Source organism: Manis pentadactyla, chromosome 3 (assembly GCF_030020395.1).
Source record: "Manis pentadactyla isolate mManPen7 chromosome 3, mManPen7.hap1, whole genome shotgun sequence".
Classification (NCBI taxonomy): domain Eukaryota; kingdom Metazoa; phylum Chordata; class Mammalia; order Pholidota; family Manidae; genus Manis; species Manis pentadactyla.
The window spans coordinates 139,700,048-139,725,302 of record NC_080021.1 but is presented as its reverse complement, the minus strand read 5'-3'; the positions used below and the strand labels follow the sequence as shown (position 1 = coordinate 139,725,302).

The 25,255-nt window shown below is 39.1% G+C and overlaps 1 protein-coding gene across 2 annotated transcripts in view; it reads left to right on the top strand.

Annotated features, from left to right (window-relative positions):
* Positions 1-25,255, top strand: part of NTRK2 (neurotrophic receptor tyrosine kinase 2) — a 307,599-nt gene that overhangs the window by 31,045 nt on the left and 251,299 nt on the right. For both annotated transcript variants that reach the window (XM_036923242.2, XM_036923248.2), the window contains 5 exons: positions 1,954-2,022; positions 4,621-4,775; positions 17,388-17,524; positions 18,040-18,172; positions 20,516-20,821. In XM_036923242.2, the coding sequence (XP_036779137.1) occupies positions 1,954-2,022; positions 4,621-4,775; positions 17,388-17,524; positions 18,040-18,172; positions 20,516-20,821 (800 nt within the window). The remainder of the gene's footprint in view (positions 1-1,953; positions 2,023-4,620; positions 4,776-17,387; positions 17,525-18,039; positions 18,173-20,515; positions 20,822-25,255) is intronic.

Below are 25,255 nucleotides of genomic sequence, written 5' to 3'. Positions count from 1 at the left end.
AGCGTCACCTTGTGACCGTTCAGAGCCCCAGTGACTGGTCACTGAGTTGACTTTTTGGTGCCTTTAATTCCTGCCCAGCCCCTGAGAACCCAGGAGTGGTGAGAAAAGCCAGTTTTTGTGTTTTCCAGGGGCTTTGCAGAAGTGCTAGTTAGTTCCTTTGCAAACCTATAATCAAACAGTAAGAAGATTGTTGATTATCTTCCTCTTCTCCTCCTCCCTTTTGGCTTTTGGACCCAATAAGTATGGTTCATAAAACTCATCTTGTTCTTTGGTGTGCAACCCTGCTCTGGCTGTGCTGCTGGCTGCCCGGTGAGGGCAGCTGCTCCCAGGACTGGCTCTGCTAGCTGACCAACAGCCTTGACCATTGGTGTCATCTTTCTTGGCCTCGTCTTTTTTCATTCTTCTTGGGAAGAAGAGTAGGTTTTTTTTTTTCTTTCTCTTCAGAAGGATGAGGATTTCTGGTGAAGACGAAAACATTTGTGCCTCAGACTGGAGGCTGGATTGACTTTTCCGTGTATTATACTCCAGTGAAACCCATTCTTAATTCACTTTGCAAAAGAAAAGATGTATGTGGGCACATTTTACAACTTCCCAGTGGATTATTTTTCATGTGGGTGAGCACTTTACACTCCGTGTGAAGAGAAAAGACGCCAGCATAAAAGGAGGAGGGTCCCCTCATGTAGGTAGGGGTTTGAATGAGTGGAAATCTCAATATAGAATTAAGTGGAGATGGACACATGCATTTTTTAATTATGAGGTGCTGAGGCAGCATTTTCTTTATTCTTCAGTGGATGAAGCCTAGTTCATGCTTAGCTGCTGGGCTATAAGCCTTCTCTGAAGGTGATTGGTTAGACATACCAAGATCCTTTAACCAATGATTTTGTTGGCCTGACACAACAGACTAGGCTCAAGTAAGGGGGTTGGATTACTGTCACCCTCAAATCTGCTTTTATCTGACTCCCAAGCCGACACTCACCTTCGCGAGCAGGGACAGATATTGAAAGGCTCATTGCAATTTGTTTGTTGAGGGCTTGGCTGTTTTTGCAAAAGTTGATGTTTGTTTTACTGTCATTTTACTTATTAAACACATGTCTAGAAGTCCAAGCATTGGACACTTTTAAAATAAATTAAGCCAGTAAACAAATTTGCAGAGCAAATCTGCTAGGATTAAGGCTCTGAATTTCTCAATTCAAGGGCCCATGGCACTTCTCACTGGAAACTGAAACTTCTGTCCATTGAGTAAAACTATGTATTTGGGACACGTCAGTAAATGTGTTAGTATTTTTTAAATCATAAATATGATGTCTTTTCATTATCTGGTTGGTTCAAATCTTAAAATGATATGTTACTAGAATAGTTCCAGATAAAATCTGACTTATTCCTTGTTATTTGATGTTTTGTTGTTATTGTTCTCATCATGAAATTATGTGGTTATTTAGAAGTCTTATCAAAGTCTCAATAGAGTTTATCGATCAATAGATGTATTCTTTCCTATAAGAATGTGTTAAATTTAGTTAATGTTCAGGAATTTGTGTATCTTGTTAATTACAAAATATTTCTGATGATCTTTAGTTTTAAAGCATCTTTTACTTTAGTGAGTATATGGTTTTAAATTAAATTCTGCTATTAATTATTCACAAGGTCAGAGACCTCTAGGAGGTCTTTTACTCAGCTCTGAATCAGCATATGAAAAATAAACGTTTGGGTAAAAAGGAGATTAAAAACAAACATGAAAGTTATTCCCCTCCCTCCTGCCCCATGAGTAAGAATTGTAGGAGAGGCAGGATCAACTAAGCTATCACTACGGGTTAAAGAAAGAAATTACAGGGTTTAGGTAAGGCATGAACCAGGATCAAATAAAATTATACTTTGAAAAGAAAATTTCTATGTGAATGCTTTATTCCTGAAATGTAACATTTGGAATTCATATTTACTGTTTTTGATTCCTTTCAGCAATTTTACCCGAAATAAACTGACAAGTTTGTCTAGGAAACATTTCCGTCACCTTGACTTGTCTGAGCTGTAAGTAATGATATTGTGGAAAAAGTATTGGGGGATAAAAGTCCCAAAGGAGAGGGCGATTATGTATATATTTTTTAAATGAGTGATGTTGCATGCTTGTTTTTATATCAAAATTCTTGGTAAATGATTTCTCATGGTTTGGGCACTTGCTCTTTTATTCCCTTCCTGAAAACATGATTCAGGAAAGTAATGAAAAACCAGAAATCTCATTAGTAATATATCATTTAGGATGAGTTTAAATGTGGTTGTTACAGAAAGGATTTGTTTTCAAAAGGAGGGGAAAAGAGAAAAAGACAGAGCTCTGTGTTCAAAAGGTGACTCGTCTCAGAGCATCCCCTGGGCCCTGTTATGTTGGGGCCCTAACAGAAAGCTAATCTGGTCAAGGAAGAAATGGCCGCGGACAACACTGCCCAACTTTTCTCCACCAAGCACAGTGCAGTGACTGGCACTTAGCGCACACTGGGGGGAGCTAGTCCTTCCTCCTACCTGCCCGCCCTGGAGAGATTATCTTAGCTCTGCCATTGCAGTCAGCATTTTTCCTTATGCCCAGATTGCCTTTGCTGTCAAATGATAGGAAAACAGTGAAATGTGTTGATGACTAGTAGCCAGCATTTCCAAGCATGGACAGTACTTGGGTTAACACTAGGGAGCAAATATAAACTGACATTCCATGGGTAAGGGACCCAAAGAACCCAACAGCAGAGACTCTGAGTGTCAGAGGTAGGCCCAGGTGGACAGGCCTTAGAGTCCCAGGCCATGGCTTTCCTTTAAACTGCGGGTTGCCTGAGGGGTAGGGGCCACCCCTGTTCACAAGGTAGTAGTGCCGATGAGAAGATGCCACTAGCGGAGTGACAAGAAGTTAGTATGTAGCAATGAGGGGTACAGAGTGCCAAGGCTTATTGAGTATTTTGGAATCAACTAACTTCCAGGAGTTGAAGCACTAGCTTTCTAACACAGGAATTGGTGGAAGAACTTAAGGAAGTCATATCAGATAGAGGAAGATAGTCAGTGAGAACATTTTGAGTATCACTGCAGAGAATTTTCTTGATGGCTTAAAAATTAGAGTTCTGATTTCAAATTCACATGTCCCAGTATTCTCCCTGCAGCATATTTAATCAGTGCATTCGACAAATGTTAATTGTGTGCTTGTTGCAAATCAGATTAACGTGGCACTAGGCCATGGGGATATAAGAGAAGCTGTTTCTGTGTTCCAGGATTCTGCTGTCCAGTGGGAGAGGTAGAATCCTAAACAAATCAGTGTACTGTGCTGTAAGGATCTGTGGAAAAGGCGTTTGCACAATGAACTAGAGGAAGATGCCAGTTGTCAGTGTTGTGTGGTCATATGAACATTGCTTTATTTATAATTAAAGATCCCTTGTTCTTTATCCCTGTTCTGGATTCAATCATACCTCCTTTTTACAAAAAATCTTTAGTTTTCATGTACTCAGATCACCAGGAAATTTTTAATTAGTTGATGTTTAAACATTGTGGGTCTCTTCCCTATTGTACTGCATATCCAGTAGAATCAAATCCTGTTTGGTGTTGGAGGGATACTTCAAGGCTATCAAGCAGACACAAATTAAGTGAGCCTGCCATGACCACATTTTCCCCAAAGAAACTCCTGGAAACATCTCCAGGGAACCCTGAGATTCTTAGATCCCAACCAGAAAACCACAGGAGTAATGGTGCTGCAAAGCCCAGGTCCTGTCCGCACGGAAATCTTAAGCATTGTGGTTAATGCCAGGCAGCGCCTATGTAACGATTTTAAATGGTCTCATTTAAAGCTCATTACCATAAATGGAATTCGTCTTAAATAGGCCACTGAGTATTATAAATAAGCATTGAAGGATTTTTTTTTTTCTTGTGGTTTTTATTTTCCTCTTGACTGCTTCTTCCTTCACCAATCACAGGCCACAGGAGGCCGGGCAGACTGCCTGGCTGGTGACTTTCTCTTTGCAGACCCTCCCACAGAGGGCTAAGTGGCTGAGTCTGGAGCTCAGTCAAGCTGCCCTGGGGTTGCATCTTGCACAAAGCTAAAGGGCTATTTACAGGCTCTCCCGTTTCAGTCTTAGCGTTGTATTTAACGTCTCATTTTAAACTAAGATGAAATTGCTCTCCTCTTCCCCACCCCTCCACCACCTTGGCATTCGGGCTTATTAAATGGTAACACTTGAATCTCAAGCCTGGTCAGATAGAGGCAGGTTAGCATTCCTAAAAGCTTATTGTTCTCTTCACTTAAGGTCTTAACAACTATATAATAACTGTGATCAGTTTGTTAGGGTATCTTATTTTCCCCCATTCTGTGAGACCTTTTTCTCTCCTGTCTTGTAGCAATTTTTTTCTATTGTGTTTCTGCACTCTTCTGAAAGGTCTTACTCTGCATCCTTTAGCTTCCACAGTGGTGTTTGCACATAGCAGAAGATCAGTAAGTATTAGATAAATGAATGAATAATAAGCACGCTGTGCTGCAAAGGTGAGTATGACCTCCAAAGATTGCTGGCTAGAAAGAGCTCATAATATTGTAGTGCTTCATGAACACTAGTGTAGTTAAAACTAGAAACAAGAAGCCTGATCAGGTTTCATTTCTGTTCCACCTAGGATCCTGGTGGGCAATCCATTTACATGCTCCTGTGACGTTATGTGGATCAAGACTCTTCAGGAGATTAAGTCCAGTCCAGAAACTCAGGATTTGTACTGCCTAAATGAAAGCAGCAAGAATATTCCCATGGCAAACCTGCAGATACCCAATTGTGGTAATTTACTTTTAAATCAATGAGTTCCACTTGCTACTAATTATTCTAATTGCCTTGGTGTGGCAGAGTCTGGGAAGATGATCACTACCCAGATTTTATAGAGTACGATGTTGATGTCTCCAGTGGGTTGGACAACATTTGTGTGCAGTTCAGAGAAATCAGCTGGGAGTGACTCTGCCGAATATTCTTTGCAAGCAGAATATTAATTATGAATGGATGACTTTAAAGTGCATAGAGAAAAGAGTACGGTGATTATTCCTGTATGTCTGTGTTCATTTGTTTGTTTAGCCACCCATCTACCCATCTATCCATTCATCCAACAATTAACTGCCAAGAGTATGGTACTTCCCTGGCCACATATATACTTGGTTGGCACCCAAGCCATGCAGAGGGAGGGATCTCAGGGTGATGAGGTGTCCTGGCAGCACAAGAAATCCTCTTCAGTCCAGCACATTCCCTTCAACTTGTCTTGTTACCAGATTTCTGTCTTTTGATGGGGCTGCACAAATCTGCCCTTGTATATGCTTTTCCGCATGTCTGGGTTTACAATCTCCTCCTTTACTCTTGTTCCCCACTGTTCTCTTAACATTTGTATCCCCAGAATTTAAAAGCCACCGTATGATAGAATTATAGCTCTCTGTGAGGGTCAGGGTCTTTACAAGGGAAGAAAATCTAAGTGTTCTGGTTATGAATTTACTGCTAAAGCCTTCTGCGATGTGCCTTTACAATACCCACATATGCATATTATTCCTCTGTTGAAATTTTAATCCATTAGTTAGCCAGTTAGTCAGTTCACAGTTACATTTGCTCTTCTGGCCTAGTGGCTGGTAATGCAGCAAAAAGCCAGGTAGCACCTGGCTGTTATCCGAAAGGAATTTGTACATTTACTGTAAACATCCAAGTTTCTGTTTTCAGAGGACCCTATTGTCAGTTTTTATTTAAGGAAAATACACATGCTGTTCATTTTTAATGGGAATGCAATAAAAGGAAAGGTAAATGTTTGTTTCTTAGGTTGAAGGGGCTTGAAGACAGCATTGCTTTCCCCACAGCTGCTTCTGTCATAACTAGAGCCCTTTCGCTTCGTAACGGTGGAATCAGGCTTTGTTCCTTTGCCAACCTCCCTCTGCTTTCTTTGTTAGCTGACACTTAAAAAAAGTTTAATATATATATACCTTTTCCTGATTGATAAGAGGGTAACTGTTCTCTGTTCTGGTATAAATCTGCACTGCTGAGGGAAATTGCCTAGAGGGACAAGAAATATATTGTTGAGTCACCTGGCCTGCTGGTCAGCTCCCAGCTCCCCGTGGCTGCTGCGACCACAGTGGTTCAGCAACTGCCGAGAGGAGAAAGGAGAAAGCATCTGACTCCAGCTCTGGTTTCACAGATAGCCTCTTAATAGCCTGCTTTGCCCTTGCCTGAAACCAACTCTATTCTTTTTTTAATGTTAGTTTTTCACTATGTTGTCTTGACAGCACTGTGGTAATGCACTCCACCTAATGTGTTGTAGGTGGACTGTCCTAATTTTTCCCGATCCATTTGTCAATTTTCAAAAATTTTTTGTTTCCTGCACATTAGTCAATGTATCGTATGTCTGAGAGAGAGACTTTTAATTCACTGTCGGAGGGTATGCGTGTGACTGAAGGAGTACGTCCACATTTAATGTCTGGGTCAACAGTGCTTTTCAAAAAGCAACATTATAAAAGGTGATTCAGAGAGTTTTGCTGCTTATTCTTAACCTGTTTTGTATTTCTCTGTTCATTTGTACTTTCTTTTCAGTGTATTTTACTTATTTATAATTGTACAAGTAATACTGATACATGTTGTTATAAAAAGGACCTCTTAGGTTACACTTATAGCTTCCCTTTTTCTTGTGTGTGACCAGTTCAGGTCCGCAGTCACAGATCTATCATACTCTTTGTAATCTTTGCATGGTCTTCATGGTGTAATGTGTCAATCATGTTAAGTCTTCCATAGTGATGGGCAGTTAGCTTATTTCCCATTTTTCATTACTATAAAAATATTTCAACAAACACCATTATACATATGCTTTGTATGTGCGTATGGTTGCAAAGGTTTTTCTATAGTGCATAGTAGGAAGTGGAATTTTTGGTTTATATGGTTTGCACATTAAAAATGGTTGCACCAGTGTATAGCCACCCCAGCAAAACATACCTTGATATTAGCAAACTTCTTATTTTTTGTCTAAAATATGGTATGGTTTTTGGTTTGCATTTGCTAGTTATTATTGAGTATTTTCTTTGTTTAATAGACATTGTGCTTATTCTTCAGTGAATTACTTATTGGTGTCCTCTATTTTTCTGTAGTATTTAAAAATTTTTATTTTTATTTTGGTATTATTAATATACAATTCAATAAGCAACGTGGTGGTTACTAGATTCCCCCCACTATCAAATCCCCACCACATACCCCATTACAGTCACTGTCCATCAGCATAGTAAGATGCTATAGAGTCACTACTTGTCTTCTCTGTGTTATACAGCCTTCCTGTGCACTGCCCATGCTACATTATGTGTGCTAATCATAATGCCCTTTATTCCCCTTCTCCCTCCCTTCCCAGCCACCCACCCCAGTCCCTTTCCTTTTGGCAACTGTTAGTCCATTCTTGGGTTCCATGAGTCTGCTGCTGTTCTGCTCCTTCAGTTTGCTTTGTTCTTATGCTCCACAGATGAGTGAAATCATTTGGTACTTGTTTTTCTCTACCTGGCTTATTTCACTGAACATAATACCCTCCAGCTCCATCCATGTTGCTGGAAATGGCAGGATTTGTTTTCTTCTTATGGCTGAATAATACTCCACTGTGTATATGTACCACCTCTTCTTTATCCATTCATCTACTGATGGACACTTAGGTTGCTTCCATTTCTTGGCTATTGTAAATAGTGCTGCAATAAACATAGGGGCGCAGATGTCTTTTTGAGACTGGGCTACTGCATTCTTAGGGTTAAATTCCTAGGAGTGGAATTCCTGGGTCAAATGGTATTTCTATTTTGAGTTTTTTGAGGAACCTCCATACTGCTTTCCACAATGGTTGAACTAATTTACATTCCCACCAGCAGTGTAGGAGGGCTCCCCTTTCTCTGCATCCTTGCCAGCATTTGTTGATCCTATTCTTTTCTATGTTGGCCATCCTAACTGACGTTTTAAAATTTTTTATTTAAATTCTTTGCCACTTGTCCTATACCCCAATAGGACAGGAAAGATACTTTTATTTCCTTTACTTTCTCCCACCAGCTCTCAGATTGTTATTATCTAGGATTCATTTTTAGATTGTTAGCAGACTTTTTTGAAGATTTACTATTTCTTTGTGTATCATTGACTTTTGTATCCTAGTACTTCCTTTTGGGGTGTTTTTTCTTTTTTGCTGGAGTGTATCCTCTAGTATTTCTCTCAGATACATTAAAAAATAAAATCTTCAAGTTCTTGCTTGGTGGAAAATCAGCTTGCCTTTTTTCTTCTCAATGGGATGGGCTGAGGATAAAATTCTGCACCCAGAATAACTTCCTCTTAGAACCTCGCTGATATTGTACCATAGTCTCCTTATATTCATTGTTGAGGCTGACAGCTCGAGGGCAGTCTGATGCTTATCTATTTCATCTTGTATGCTGACTTTTTGATATGCTTTTCTTTTCCTTCTAGAAGCTTCAGGGTTTTTTCCTCATCCATCTTATTCTTAAATTTTACCACAGTTTAACAAAGTGTGTGTGTGTGTTTGAAAATATATTCTGTTTGACATGCAGTGTACTCTTTCAAAAAGAGTGCTTATGTCGTCAGTTTTGGAAGAATTTTCTAACATATTTAGATGGATATTCCCACTTCTGGCTCTACCCTCCATGCCTCTTGCCTTCTGTGACCCTTTACATTTGCCTGTCCTCTGTGCTGAATTATGGGAGAATTGGTTTACTTAGTGCTTTGCCCTTCAGTAGTTTTTCCAGCTACTGAATTTTTCCCTTCCAACAATCACTTTTTAATTACCATGACCTCTAGTGAAAATGTCCTTTTCCTTGTTTGAGGTCCCCATATCTTTAGGGTGCCACCAGCACCTAGGATGGCTGTTTTTCTCTGGTGAAGTTCCCACTCTCATTGCTTCTACTTGGGGGTTGCTACAGCTATTGATGGAAGAGTCGTGGGATATGGAAAGGTTGGTTACTCCTCCTATTGCTTCTGCTTGTTTCTTAACCATGAGCCTGTGGCTCAGCCCCAGTGGAGCCCCGAGCTCTCCTCCTGTCCACCCCGTTGGTCTCGGGTCAGCCTACAGCCTTCCCTATTCTGTGCAGGACATCCTTATGTGCCTTTGGGGCTGTGCTTGTTTCGTTTAGTCCCATTCCCTTGCTTTCTTTTGTTCCGGGGCTCCTTATGGTTTCTTGTCCACCAACAGTGTGCCTTCTCATTTTCCAATGTGGTCCTGGGTTTTAAAAAATTTACATAATTCCTAAAGATTTAAGATAAGTGGGGGAGGCTTCAGTTTGGAGCTTAGTCATGTACGAATTTTCTTCATGATGGTTTCCCAACATTGATTCTTTGAAGAGAAGTTGAGCAGTCAATTACACTAGGTTGTAGGATTTAAATTCTGTCTGAGAGTCTGTGTTGAGGAAATCAGATACTTTGCTGATATCTTCAGATGTCTTGCTGAAATGGATTCATGGTCAATTGGCTTTTCTTTTCGGTCCTATCCTTTGCAAACTTTTAAAACAACTGTTTGGTATAATTAAGTCACAGATTCATGGATTTTGTCTTATTTTCACTTTTTTTTTTGTGGATGAAACTTATTAGCTAACTCTAAAGAGTAACTCATAAGAGTACTGAATGGTTTTGTGGGTTTCATCATTGTGAACCAGCAACTTGCCAATAGCTGTGGCCATTGCATTTGGTTTGCGACTGGTAATATTTCACTTTCAATAAAGAAGAGCTACTGGAATTTCATTCCTTTATAAGGTGAGCTTTCTTTAAAAACTTCCCCTTTTAGGATTTCATCATGAAAGTATTATATGATGAATAGATTCTCCATTTTTAAGCAAAAATGCATCCTCCATGGTTCCTAATGTGTACCTTGAGTATAATGGGCATTTGATTAATGTTTGCTGAATTTATCAATTAATAAATGCATGAGCCATATATTAAAGATCAGATAAGGCCAGTTTTTTAATGTAATGGTTATAATGATACAGATAGTTAAGTAAAGATAACTTAAACATTGATATTATTCTAGCCAAATTATTCCATATTTTAGCATTTTTGCAGTTCCCTTTGAAATTTCTGTCAGCATTGCATCCTGAAAGAATCTCATTTCTTCTTTTTCCTTCTGCCCCAGCGAGGAAGTGAGCGAGGTGGGTGGGGCTGGGAAGTCTAGCTGTGCTGTTACCATTAGCAGCACAGTCAAAATGTCTCACAATATTTTTCTAACAGCCCCTCCTGCCGTGAATTACTGTAAATTTATTCATGCTGTGAAACATGTTGTGGTCTGTTTCTCCATGAGGTCTTCTTTAACCTTAGGAAAACTTTATTAATTGCAAGGCAACAAAACATATTCATATAAAATTTCCATATTAATCAGAAAAACGGGGTGCTAATAAAACTAGTTTTGAAGACAGAAACTGACTCACCAAAGGTTATTTTGCCAGGCTGTGCTGATTTTCCAGTCCATATAAGAATGTCCCTGCTACTTCTGGGAGTGTTCTCAGTGCAATTATTTATCACGTATTATATTCTAAATTTTTGTACTCAATTCCTGCACACTTGGTTGGTCTTCGGCAGTTAGTTGTGCATTTAATCCTTCTAGTCATCTCTCCCAGCTAAACGGGCTTATTAAAGAACAGCTGACTTTATGCTTTGATTTCTTATACTATCATTATGATTTAAATCTCTGGAAGAGAGTTTCTTCAGGAAGTGTTAATAGTGGAGGAAATGCTCTGCTCTAAGTATATATATTTAAGAAAGGCAGTATTCCTCTGGGTCTTATCAAAACAATCCCTCAACCCATTTCACTAGTAACTATAACAGAACATGCTAGTCCCAAAGTGAATATGAAGTGGTAGTTCTGTGGATGGTTGGACTGTGCAGTTACTGTATAAAACACCCTTAATAGTCCCATGGATTGAAATCAGTCCTGCCTTTGGGTTCCTTGTTATTTATAATGACAATTCCAATTTTCCACTTTCCAACCTTCAAACTTTTAGCTTAGAGACTATTTAAGACACATTAACAAAATGTTATTTATGATGGGAAAGGTTGATTCACAGGTGCCCTAGAAGAGAAGCCTCATTCTTTGAGGTAAATTGATTTTAATTTTTAATTTTTAAGATTTACTTTTGATGGGTACCTCAGTGTGTAGAAATGTCTGTTTAGCATGTTCATACTTACTCCTTTTGTTTGTTTTAATTCAGGAAAATAGACTGAGTGATTCTACTTTGTTAGCATTCACAGACGTTAACAGGAAATGCTATCTCAACACTCTGTGTAGAAGTTAGACTGGTAAAAAACATTATTTTCTTACCATCCTAGCTGGATTGATATTTTCTTCTGAAAATCACATACAAAGTCTAGTTTTACTATTGTTTTACTTTTATTACGGATCAGGTTTTACCTACTAAAACAAAGCCAGCCACACAGTGGACCATTGTTTATCTTTTTAGAGTGGCAAGCTAAGCTGTTTTTTTTCTAACCTGTCAGCTGCTGTTTAACTTTTTGGGTTTAGAAGTTTGTGGTCACTGTCTGTCATGACATGGCTCACAGAAGCAAAAGGCACAATTTCCAGGTTGAGCTTGGAGAGTTACTTGGCTAATTTTCTGTCATTTTTGCAATCAGGTGTAAAGTAGCCACTTCTAAATAGATCAGACTCATTTGGGCTTCATTGCTGGTAGTGAAATATGTATGTTTAGTAGACAGCGAAATTGGAAGATAGGTCAAGAAGATAGAAAGTGAGAGAAGAGAGAAGACAGAGCAGACAAAATCCTCCTGTACTTGAATATTTGTGTACACGTGGAGTGAAGACCCAACATGAAATGGACAGATCTCAGGATCACTAAAACAAGATGAAAAAGAATACAGTTCCAACTTACAGGATTGAAAAATAAAACCCAAATTCGACCCATCTCATTTATTGCAAATCTGAGTTAATAATCCAGAAGGATTAGAGGTTATCTTTCCTCAGTTATTGGAAAGGGGGAACCTACATACTTTGAATTAGTAATTGAAGGACCTAGTCAATATAGTCAACTCGTAAGAAAGGTGGTGTGCGCTAGTGGATGGGAGCAGATGCTCCCAGTAAAGGAGGCAGCCAGTCCATGTACTGGTAAAGGCTATGGACAGACATATGTGGCACAGGGCCAGCTGCACTCTTCAGCTGTTTTGTTGTGATTCTTGACAAGGTTTAACTTCTTCATCTGGAAATAGGGATACTAATGAAACTTACTTTCAAGAGTTTTTAGGATGAGAAATCTATCAGATGAGGTCTAGCACATAATAAATAATAAATACTAGCTATTAATGATAGGACTATCATCAATATGATTATTTGTCTTTCAATGTATTTTACATCTGGATTTAAATATGTGTATACTTTGCATTTTACCAAGTTAATTCAAATTGAAATAACAAAGCCACAACAAAGTATCACAAAGAAATGGTGTCAAGGTATCACAAAGAAATGGACTCAAATAAGCATGGGGAATATAAGATCAATGGAAGTTAAATGGTTCCTTTAGAGCTGGACTTCTGAAACCTTTAATATGGTAATGTGCATAGTGAATGTCCAGAGTACAGAATTTTTCCGATAAGGTATTTTTTTAATGTTAATTTTTTTTTTTTCCTACCACAGAGCATCTCAGGACATTAGAATTCCAGAGAACACACTTTGGGAAAAGTCTGATGAACTAGATGGTTGCTCAGGCCCCTGTGACGTTAAAGAATAATAGCTGTACAAACAAAAATCTAGTGAACAGTTGTCCAACCAACACCTGTTGTTTAAACCCTTGCTACTCAAAGTATGGTCTTGTGGGACAAGGGGTTTGTTGGAAATGTGGACACTCAGGCCCCAACTCAGCCTTTCTGGAAAGGAGCAACATTTTTAACAAGATCTGTTGGTGATTCATATACACATTAAAATCCTGGGAGGCTGTAAAGAAAGTCAGCTTTTTCACTGTGTGGTCGGTGACTTTTTTGCCAAGGTCTACAGGCTGGCATGTCCTTTCTGAATATACTTAGACCAGGAGACAGAATGCAGAGGTGTCTGCCTGCCTGTGCAGCTGGTCATCTGTTATCCCCAGTTCGGTTTCTCCGAGTGCAAAGGAAGACAGCTCTGAAGCTTAAATCAGGATCCCATTACAGTAGTGCTGGAAGCTCTTGGAAGCAGTGCTGAGCTTTGTACTTGTGCCGATTTCAAATCTTATTAAGCCAGGAAGTAGTGCCTGGCAAATGGTTTATCCTGCCTTGGCTATTCATGCTTCCCAATTCATTTTTATTGTGCTAATTAAACCTCAAGTGATATTTCAAGTACAGATTGTTTTTTCCATTATTGAATCTTTGGCCAGCATATTAACGCTGTAGAATTAACGTGAGTCAGATGCTTACTCATTTGTGGAAGACTTTATGTTTAAAAAGACCTAGACTTGGCCAATTTTGCACAGATTCCCTTGGAAAGTGCTATGACAGGGTGATACAATTTCTCTATAAATAAAGGAGACTCTCTCTTCCCTCGCAAAGAGACATGTAATTATTTTTTAAATGAATCAAATTCCTAGGTTATGGATATATGTTGATATTTATGGCCCATGCTAAAATGGATATATGCAGTCTAAGAAGGTAATTGTAGTGTAGTGGTAAAGACCTTGAGCTTTGTGGTCAAATCCCAGGTCTACAGGTATTGGGGCACTTTTTGAGGATGTATTTATCTTTTTCAAAACTCATATATTCTTCATTAATTAAATGAGGACAAATTCTTAACTTCATGATTGGTTGCACTGATTAAATAAAACAATAATTTAAAGTACTAGACAAGAATTTCCATTTCAGTGAATGCCCAATAAATGCCATTACTATTGCTATAATTAAACAAACAAATTTAGAATTGTTAATCATATAAATTTAGGCTTAAAGGGGAAAAAAACTACATTAGATTTTCTAGGGGAATTTAAGATTATAGCATAACATTATCTCCTGAGTTTTTTTTTTTTTCTACTTAGAGTTTCCAAACTACATTTATGAAAGGTTTGGAACCCATAGATGTCAAGAGGGGTATCTCCAAGCCCCATTGGTGGAATATGACTGGTAGAAGAGTTCATACTTTAAGAACAAGCACCATGGTGCAGGCCCTGGCTCCATGGTCCCTCCAGAATCAGCAGATAAATCTGTAAATAAAAGAAAAGGGGAGAAGAGTCAACAAAACACAAAAAAGTTGCAAGCTGGAAAACAGATGGATGGGTGGTAACTGATGTAAGGCTGAGAAATACTGCTTACTAGGTTGGCAGCAGGGAAGGCCAAGGAGAAACTTGGTTTACATTGCAGAACTACTCCAAAGCTGAGGAAGTGAGAATACCAGTAACTCCAGGTATAGGAGAGTGGTTAGAAGTCTGTTAAGAAGCAGTTAATCCCGTTTTCATTCCATACATACCAGGTGACTGCACCCCTCCCTCCTCAGTGAAAAGCTGGAGGCTTATTCTCTAAAGAGGATAAAGAAGAGATCATGGGGAACTCCAGATTGCTCTGAGACTGTGAAAACCATAGAGAAAATGATGAATTTACATATGGAATATTGATATTTCCATCCCTCCTCTTCCAATCAAGACACTCAAAGAGCATCATCTGAATAATTTGACCAGTCCTTTCCCCCAAATGATTTAATACCAGCAAGTGGTACCCAGTAAAGAGTCCAATAATAATACCATTAAGTGAAGCTGACATTTAAATGTACAGTGTTTCTAATACCTCATTCTTAAGTATGTGTGGACAGCTAGAGATCACCAACTGTTTGAGAAAAGCTTATAATATGAAAGACAAACACAAAGACACCAAAGAGAGAAAGAAAAAAAGTTGCATGGGACAAAGTTGATATGGAGAGAAAGAAATTCAAAAGTAATTACTACTCATATTTCATACAGACAGAAGATATATTACAACCATGAAACAAGAACAGGGTGCTGTAAAAATAGAATGTTCAGGAACAAAAACAGAGCCTTGGACGCTAAAAATATGACAGGGAATGAAAACCTCAAAGGAAGGTTTGAGAGGTAAATCTGAGGAAATCTTCCTATAAATAGAGCAAATAGACAAAAAGGTGAAAAATAGGGGAGAAAGGATTAAAACTTATATGGGCTAACCAGAATGTCCAACAACCAAATAATAGGAGATCAAGGCAGTGAGAAAGCATTACATCCTTATTGAATTGGCATCATTTTTTTCCCCTTAATGGTATAGATCACAATGTTGAAGCTATAATCGATGCTGTCTTAAATTCAATGAAATATAACTATTATATAAGATGGTCCAGCTGTCAGTAGGGCTTGTATACATGCAATAACCTTTATAACTAGACAACCCACTTCATTACATATGGAAAGATTTGAAGACAGAGTAGTTGAGTGTGGCAGGGGCAGATAGGGGACATGAGCCTTCCGTGTGCCTAGTTCTCATCTTCCATGCTTAGAGGTCAAAAGATAATGTTAAAACAGAAAAATAAATATAAGCATGATATTTAGTGATGTAGAGATCAATACCCCAAAAATGTTTTCACACAACGGTTTCAATATTTTTCATAACAAATATTGTAGAATTATAGATTCTTCAAACTATGTGACTGTATATTTTGATTGAAAAACAAAACAAAATTAAATTATATTTAAAAAAAATCACTGAGATCACACCACTGACTTCAGGAGAGAATTTTTTTCATTATACAAGCCTCTTTCTCTTTTCTTGTCATGACATACTTCTTAATAAATTGGGAAGCTTAATTATCACAGAAATTGTTACTGAAGATTAGAACTAGAAGAAATTAGTGCCATATCTTCTAATTGAACAGTGTAATTTTATACAGAACAAAATACATTGAGGGAAGAGAAATGATTGCCCAAGGACACAGGGCGGCAGCCATGGTTAGATGTAGGATTCCTGACTCCTGACTCAGTGCCCATTCCTGTTAACTGCACTGCCTCTTGATCACTTGTATATGTAGCACTGCACTGTTTAACTCAGAGTTTTATAGGCCTCTCTGAAACCCCTTGAAAGATATCATTGCTTTCTGTTGGACTCTATCGAATAGGACAAAAGAGTTCTGAAGAGGTCACACCAGCCACTGAAAGCCAGATCTTGTTGGCAAGTCCTCTGGCAATGGTGGAAATACCATGAGGCATACACTGCATAAATCTTGCTCCAGTCTGGTTTTAATAATAAAGAATAATGGCTTTGCCAGTAAGGACTGTGTCATAAGAGAAGAGTTTATGCATAGTATTGTGAGTTGGTGGGTCAGATCTCACTAGGTGGATGGTTAATTGCAATTTAATGGTTGTTGAAGATGAAATGGCCTTTTTTCACCTCCACATTACTCCTGGGTTAATGACATATCATAGACCCATGCGCACAGCTGTCAGGGTAAATGCAGTTCCTAGAAGAGTTTGTGATACCAAGCTAGGGGTTAGCTTGACTATGGTATCTGCCATATTGTGATCCACCTTCATATAAAAATACTGTGATTCACATGTGGTTTAAAGCAGTATAAATACCCCGTAGTGTTGATCATTTAACAAGTGATAGTAGCATCAATAAAGAAAAGCTAGTTTTCAAAATGTAAAAGTATAAAAACAATCTTCTCTGGAAATATTTTAAAAATATTTGTAAGGTTTAAGATGTTCTCTGCTAACAAATACTTTCTCAGGGTGTTTTTCAAAAAAGAAGTTTTCATAAGAATAAGGATTGGTATTTCTCTTTTCATCATATTGTAAACAGGATAACCCACTGTACCCATGAAATTTAACTATGATTTGTATAGCTTTGCAACATTCTAATGCTGTGATGGTCAAGTTTCACATCTTTGAAAAATGCTTTCAAATGATATTTTCTTTGGTGGTCTGACTTTCAAAATCTAAGACTGGTAGTGGGTTATATAGTTATGTGTTACTTAATGCAGAAAATGGATTTATGCAAAAAAATGTAGATGTCTCTCACCCTTTTGTTCTTGATTATAAAAAAGTGGAGGGAAGTTGCTGTGAAGGGTGTGAGAGTAAACAAGATAAGGTGATCTGTAGCTACAACGCCTACTTATATGCAAAAAATGGAACTAGTAACTGTAGAAAAGAGAGGTAGAAAACATAGTTTTATAAACTAGTGTCTTCTTTTTAAAGAAAAGGTTATTCTACAATAATATTTCTAAGAAACGTGAAAAATGTGTTTGCAGATCTTATTCCCACACATTTTGTGATTCATATTAAATCTGTAAAACTTATCAACCTGCTCAACCTGGTACTTTTTCAGATCAACATAAATCAGTCTCAAAAAGTAAATAATTACAGATTTTCAAGTATAAAGTTTTCAATGTTCTGCTGTTATTTTGATAATGCATTTAACTACTTGTGTACATCTCCATTTACTATTCTTGTTTGACAGGTCTGCCATCAGCAAATTTGGCTGCACCGAACCTCACTGTGGAGGAAGGAAAGTCTATCACATTATCTTGCCATGTTGTGGGTGATCCAGTTCCGAATTTGTACTGGGATGTTGGTAATCTGGTTTCCAAACATATGGTAAGGCTCGTGTTTGACTCTGCTCATAGTGAGATGAGAGTGTCTCAGAACTTGAGATTTATTAACCTAGTTTATGATTGTTTCAATTTTATAGAGCCACATAGAGAAATTTATGATGTTTTTGATGTACATTTGCTTTCTATTTATTCTTAATAAACAAAGACTAATGCAGGTTTGCATTTTAGTTATGCATACCCAATAGATTGGAGGGTCTGCATGTCTCAGGTGTGCTTGTGTGTCATCATGAGCAAGGTGAGAGGCTCTCCTTGCAGTCTTTTCCCTTGAAGAAAGGTAGGTAGGAATTCAAGGATTGAATCAATTTCACACATTAAACAAGTATGTCTAGAGGAATAGAATAATTTCTGATTTACTCCTTTGTCTGAGCCCAGTGCAGGTCAGAAACCTTTTCTAATGTTACATATTTTTTTCTCTAGTTAGGGGAAAAGAACTCCCAGATTTGTCACTTTGGGATCAGTCCTAATAAAGATTATTTTTGTCTGTTAATTCATTTGTAGAATGAAACAAGCCACACACAGGGCTCCTTAAGGATAACTAACATTTCATCTGATGACAGTGGAAAGCAAATCTCTTGTGTGGCAGAAAATCTTGTAGGAGAAGATCAAGATTCTGTCAACCTCACTGTACATTGTACGTAATCAGACCGGCATGTGTTTTTAAAAGCAAATGATCATGGACACACCTACAGTTGTGGTTGGGGCTCTCTGGGGGCTGCTTAAGTGTGTGAAAAAGCATATGCAGTGTTTTGCGCCTACTTAATTAAGAAACCTCATCAGCCTCTTCCACTTGTTCTGTTTCTGCTAGTCTTCCTTGCTCTTGCATTGTCCTTCTTAAGCTTCTTTTTGGCCTTCTGCTTGTCTTCTGGGCCTTCCCCCTTTTTGATAGAACATATTTTGACTGAGGTTATTCTCCTCTTGCTAAAGAGTTTTAAGTTCTGATAAACGAGTTTCTAAAAATTTTTTTCTCTATAAAGGCAATATGAAGCCTTAAAGTGGTGCTACCTAAAATTAAGTGGAGGAATCCTTAAATTATTGAAAATTATTATCATGCAGAAAACTCTTATTGTAAGTGTGTTCATTATAAGTGTTTCTGTATACATCTAAACTAAGAGCTAAGATATTAATGCTTATTAAGCATATGTGCGCTATTATCCATTATTAGAATATTAGCACATATCGTAACATTCCAGATTGTGGCGTTCAGTGAGAACGTGTATTCAGTAAAAATCACATCTACTATTCACATTATTGCAAATTCTGGGTTGGCATGGTATAAATTAATAAGGTTTTACTCTATTTGGATTAGGATTTGGACGGGAAAAATAGGAGTGTGCATGTGTGTAATATGAATACACATCACACACATGTAGATACATGGTGTCGATATGCTGGTTAATGTTCATTCATAGCACACATTCAGTATGGAATCAATGGAGTCCAGGACTGCAATCACCAACTGTAATCCTTTGTTACTGTCAGTACTAACACTATGCTGGTTGGTACTAGACTCATAGTTTCTCATCATTTTGACCCACCTGGAAGCCTGAAGTCAATGTTATCCCCAAGCATATGCAACCAACTTCCAACTTTATGTCCTAAAATCAACCCCTCACTGCAGGCTTATTTGAACAGGGTGGAAGGAATAAGTGGGTTCTGGGCATGGGGCCTAGGCTGGTGGGAGGAGAGTGTTGGCCCTGTCCCATTGCACTGTGTTTGTAAAACAGACCTACAAATGAGGACACTCAGATTCAAAATTTTCTCAGTTCAAGTTACTATCTATGTGGTCACCATGGTCTAAAGAATTGACTTTATCTATCAATGTTTAGATAATGAATAGAAGGCCTAGGGTGATTAAGAATCTTAACAACTGAGATAACCTTTGCAGTGACCCCACTCCGAGTGTATTTGTTAGCAGGCTGTGACTTGTTTTCTCTTTTGCCTGATGAATGTGTGCAACCAGGAAACAAGGCAAGGGGAGCCTTACTGGATTGGGCATCACCGGATCTGGGTTCTTGCTCCAGATCTGCCTCGCTCAGTAACCTTGACCACAACGCTTAGCCTCTTTGGACTGGGTTTCTTCATCTGATAAAGGATATTATTTAATCTCACTAATCTTTTCCAGTCCTTGACTGTGTAACTATCAAAATTGGACCACATTAAGCTAAATAATTATAAGGGATTTTAGATACTTTCATTCAGGATAAGTGCTCCATTCTAAGGTGGTTCTTGGTAATGTTTGTTTCCTTTAAGCAAAAAGTGCTTTATTTTTAAAGTTAAAATAATCTCTAGTTTGTCCAGGTTTAGAGAGGGCCCCAGACAGTTATTAAAGGCTCAAAACATTAATATCTGAAATCCTGGCAAAAAAAGGACTATACTATTATGAAATGTGATGCTTTTAAAGAGCATTTACTATTGACTGTCAGTGAAAAATACCAGTTTTTGTAATAATCAGTCAGCATAAGTAGCCACATTCATTGCGTTGATCAGTTTGATCTATTTTAGATACATTCTGTGAGATCAGGGCTTCAGGCAAGATTTGCAGAGTCATTTTTTGTCATTATATTATTTAGTGAAGTATTGTACAAATAGTGGCCCTCAGTATTTTGGAGATGAACCAATATAATCTCAGGGCATATATATTAGAAACCAAAGTTGACTTCAAATGAATTCTTTCCACTGTCAGAAATCTCTGGGAACTGTTTGGAGCTGGTCCTTGCACTGAACAGATCTGAAAATGACTGTGATGCTCTGGTCTTAAGCAGAGCAGGGAAAAGCATCCTTTGAAGCTCTCTGTAGGGAGTTAAATCAACTTTGATGATGATACAGAATATTGATGGATTCCAGAGTTGCTGGTCATGTGTTTACTTAAACCAAATTAATGGTTGAATAGAATACCCTATCGATGAAACAGACATGTGGAGATGGGAGAATTCTGAGCTTTCTGATGCTATTAACTCTCTCTCTTTCAATTTAGTTGCTCCAACTATCACATTTCTCGAATCTCCAACCTCAGACCACCACTGGTGCATTCCATTCACTGTGAAAGGCAACCCCAAACCAGCGCTTCAGTGGTTCTATAATGGGGCAATATTGAATGAATCCAAATACATCTGTACTAAAATCCATGTCACCAATCACACGGAATACCATGGCTGCCTCCAGCTGGATAACCCCACCCACATGAACAATGGGGACTACAAGTTAGTAGCCAAGAATGAGTATGGGAAGGATGAGAAACAGATTTCTGCTCACTTCATGGGCTGGCCTGGAATCGATGACGGTGAGTTCTCGGTGCTTTCGCACCTGGGGAGAGAACAGGGTATGTCAGTCAGCTGTTGACCAAGTCACATGTACAAACAAGCATCCTGAATCCACTGGCTTAAAACAGCATTATTTAGTCTTGCTCATTGGTCTATAGGTTGGCTGGGGCAGTCTTTATTCTGGGGTGCAGGGTGAAGAAGCAGCAGCTACACAGGAGATCTGCTTCTTATGGCAAGTGCCAAGGGCAAGAAGGCAACTAGAAATATGCAAGGCTTTTAAGGGCCGAGGGTGTCAGGATGGGCGCACGGTCTCTTCTGCTTACTTGTCATCACCTGAAGCAAATGCTGGCACCAAAGTGGAGGCCAGGGGCAGGAACTCATACTCACCCCAAGGAGGTGATGGGAGATGAATAATTTTGAACACTAATCTGGTATACATGTATTATATTTATATCAAGTGTTAAATGAGATTTTGTCCCCACATTGGCAAAACCCATGCAAAACTGTGAGCAGATGAATTGTGTTTGGTTCGCTCATGAACTAGTTAAGATATATTTTCTAGCCCTCATCCACTGGGAATCCAGAATCCAGAGTCCTGGAATGCCATGCTTACCTGGGCTGGGCTGGGGCATGCTTTTATCAGGTCCAGAAACATTTGTCTAGGGGTGGCAATAGTTCCTATCTGACCAATGGTTTGGCTGGGAGAAGGATGACTGGTCAGGAGTCCATTCCGTGGCCAGCAGGAGAATTTCAATGTGAACTCCAATAACATCAGGGACACTTGTCATGCATTTACCTGTGTCAGATACTGTTTGATCTTGTTGCTCAAAATACCTGACACCATTGTGGAGGCTGAAGCCTTTGTTTGGGTATTGGGACCTGCATGTGAATAGAATTCATCTTAATAGTTCTGAGTTAGAGCCACACAAAGGTGGGTGGGCCAAGGGAAGGGAGCACCGGAGGCCGTGAGACAGGGCCTGCTTGGGCAACATGTGCTCGTGTGGCTGGCAGAGCAGCCCCAGGACAGCGGTCACTCATGCAGGCACCTTTGCCAAATGGTCAGTGAGAATGCAATCATTCCCATTACACAATAAGTCTTCCCATTACCCTGCTATTTATTAAACAGATTTTTAAATGCACAAACTTCCTTAGTGTGTTCCAAATGTGATTTGAATCATGTAAGTTTGATTTACAAACAGCCTTGCAGGAGCATATAAAATGAACGCTGTTTGGATGCCTTACCCAGACACCCTTGGCAGTTGTCTTTCCCATTAAATCTTACTCTTAATTGAGAGTCTAGCTGGTTGGCTACGTTTGCTGAAATCTCTAGATTACTATGTTTCTTCCTGTATGTTTGGGGGAATACAGCTTTGTAGTTAAATCCACAGGCTCTGCTTTGAGACAACTGCTTTCTCCTTTGTTTTTAAATAAACTTCTTATTTGTAAATAATGTTAAATTTACAGAAAATGTGCAAAAGTGTACAGAGTTCCCAGGTACTCTTCACCCTGTTTTACTATTGTTGGCATCTTGCATTATTCCCGCCCATTTGTCAAAATGAAGAAACTGACATTGGTACATTACTATTAACCAAACTTCAGATTTTCTTTGAATTTTTCTAGCAACTGCTTTTTGAAACCTTTGGAGGTGAACTTGATTCAGGGTGAAGGACTGGCATTTGAAAGTTTTAGAAGTGGTTTATTTGCTTTGATATATACATACATCTGTCAGTATGAAACTAGGAACTTCTACTTAGGATTTTGATGTATTTTCTTTTGAACATTTCTTTATGGTGCTAATGTTTGGGAGAGCTTTACTCCTCTTATCCGTGTGGCCTCATTTTTACTGATCACTTCTATTTAATTTACTTATGATAGGAAAGAATTATTTTCTAGCATAAGAATATTCCATTTAAAAGAAACAGTCATTTACTTATCAGAAATAAAAATTAAGCTAAATTTTATTTCCCTCTTCTTGTTCATTTATTTGTTTTTATCAGGCCTTTATAATACAAATATCTACTTTTAGAAAAGACTGACTTTTTTTTTCTCTTTCTCTCTTTAAGTATTTACCCAAGGGTCAACTATTAAGGAGTAATAAATGAAAGTGGAAATGAAAGAGACTTGGCCCAGGGTGATAGTGGATATAAATGGCCCTAGTGGGTCATAAACCAGTGTGACCAATTAGAAATTGACCTCACTTGGCTTGTGTGATAGAATCTCTGGTATTTATGAGATTTGTAGCCATAGCATACTGATAATGAACTTTCTTAGAATTGCTTCCTTTCCCTCTTATCCCCCTTAAAAACTAAAGAAAAATAAACAAATAGCAAATATATATGTATAATTTCCCTGCTGGTCTAAAGGTACACTACAAGTTAAGGACAATAGGTCAAGTTTGGGTTTACATCCTTCAGTATTTCTGCTGTCATCATTCAGTAACTGAGGAAGAAGTTTCTCACAAGTCTTTTTAATAAGAAGTTTTGGCTATTTTCCTTCCTATCTGTTTTGATGAAATCCTTGTTATGTTGCATTGCAAGTTTCCTGGCTTACAAGGAAGCAGGCAGCCTGGGATCGCGGGGCGGTAGCTTTCCCACATGTATGCCTGAAGGATCCAAATGTCAGCTCTGCTGTCCCAGAGTGTGCGCTCCTCATTCACCTTCTAACTGGGATTGCCAAGGGATGGTCACCTTGCTTAGGAATTCACTCTCTGTTTGGCGATAGAGAATGAAGAGTGTTGAAAGGAATTAAAACAAATAAAAACAGATAAAAAGCCCCTAAACCAAAAGTTTTTAAGCTATTTTGAGAAGATGATGGGCCTGACTGAATGTGATTACAGCCCTGATTGCCTTTAATACTGCATGGTAGGGGGATGCTGGGTGTGCTGGCAGACCCTCTGCTTTCCACTTGGAGAAGGGATGGGGCAGAGAGACCTCGAGCCACCTCAGCCAGGCCAGCAGGGGTGCTGTCTGCAGGGTATGAGGATGTGAGGCAGGCAGTACAGAGCCTCGTATAGTGGCTCTCCAGAGTGCTGGGATCTTGCAGACTCTGACACCAGCCCCAGCCAGGGTGCTAATGAGGAAGGACAGGTGTTATCAGCTCTTTAGATATCAGCAGGGCCCCAGATAAGAAGCCAATGCCTTCCCATCTGTTAATCACTGAAAACCTGGCGAGTAACTGAGAAAGGGAGGAAAGATTTTTCTGGACTCCAAACACTAGATTGGTCATTTTGGATCCCACATTTAGAACTGAACTCAGTTCTGGTCAGTTTTGGGTTATGTTTAAAGCACAAAATGCAGCTTTAAGCTTTAAGATGAAATCTAGAGAACAGTAATATCAATTTTTTTGGCACATTGAAGAGTGCAACTTGTGCCAATCAAACTTATTTTATTTCCTTTTTGCTTTCCATTGTCCCTTTAAAATGGGCTTATTAGGAGTAATCTTGTCTGGCTTCTGAAACACTAGTGTCCACTCCTTGTTACACATTAGAATCCACTGGGGAAGTTTTAACTATTTATTTCAATAACACACATTCCTGGGGCTCACCTCTAGCAGTTCTGATTGAGCAGCTTCTGGATGAGGCTTGGGGTTTGGCATTTTTCAGTTTTAAGATCTCCGGTGACTCCAGTGTGTGACCAAGGGTGAGAGCTACTGGTCTGGACGAGAGCTCTGACCTGAGGAAGATTTTTCTGCTCCTTGTTGAGTGACTTAGAAAACACTGTTGACCAAACAAAGACAGTTTATTTGAAAAGAACAAGCCTTTTGCCATTGCTTTGTCATATGGAATTCTTTGAAATATTTTTCAAGATCACACTAAAGAGAGTCTGAAAATGGAATAGGAAGAAAAGTCTTCTTTTTTTTTAGGGCATTAGAGAGAGACTAAAAGCTTAATCCTTTGGTCACTTTAGGTTGCAGACAACAAAATCTCAATTTGAGAACTAGCATGTCCCATCTGAGTTAGAAACCAAAACTCTGGACTTGATGTGAGGGCCAGGTCCCCCTCTTCTCCCAGCTCAGTATGGGGCTGCGGGCTGGAACTTGCTAATGGGATTTCAGCCCCTCTGCCCCCAGGGGAGAGGGAATGTGCCTGGGGACAGAGGGCAGGCAAGTGGGCTTGCTAGGAGCTTTGTCTCCTGAGGTCTGGGCAGGTTCAATGCTGATTCACAGGCCTTTCCTGGACACCTTGCTGGGCTCTTTGGGGACTCCTCTCTTTGCAGTCCCTAGCCTGAGATATAAGCCAATCCATCTCTATTCCAGCTGGCAGAAGCAGCACCTTCCTGCACACCCTGGCATGCAGCTCTGTGTTGCTGGGTCCCTCTGTACCTCCAGGGGGCTATTGGCAGGACAGACTTCCTGTGGTCCGTGGGGAGCCCTCATGAGCCTGCCCTGTCACCTCTGGATGTACAGGTTGAACTCAAACACCACCTACATCCTGCCTCCACTGGTTCAGGCATCTC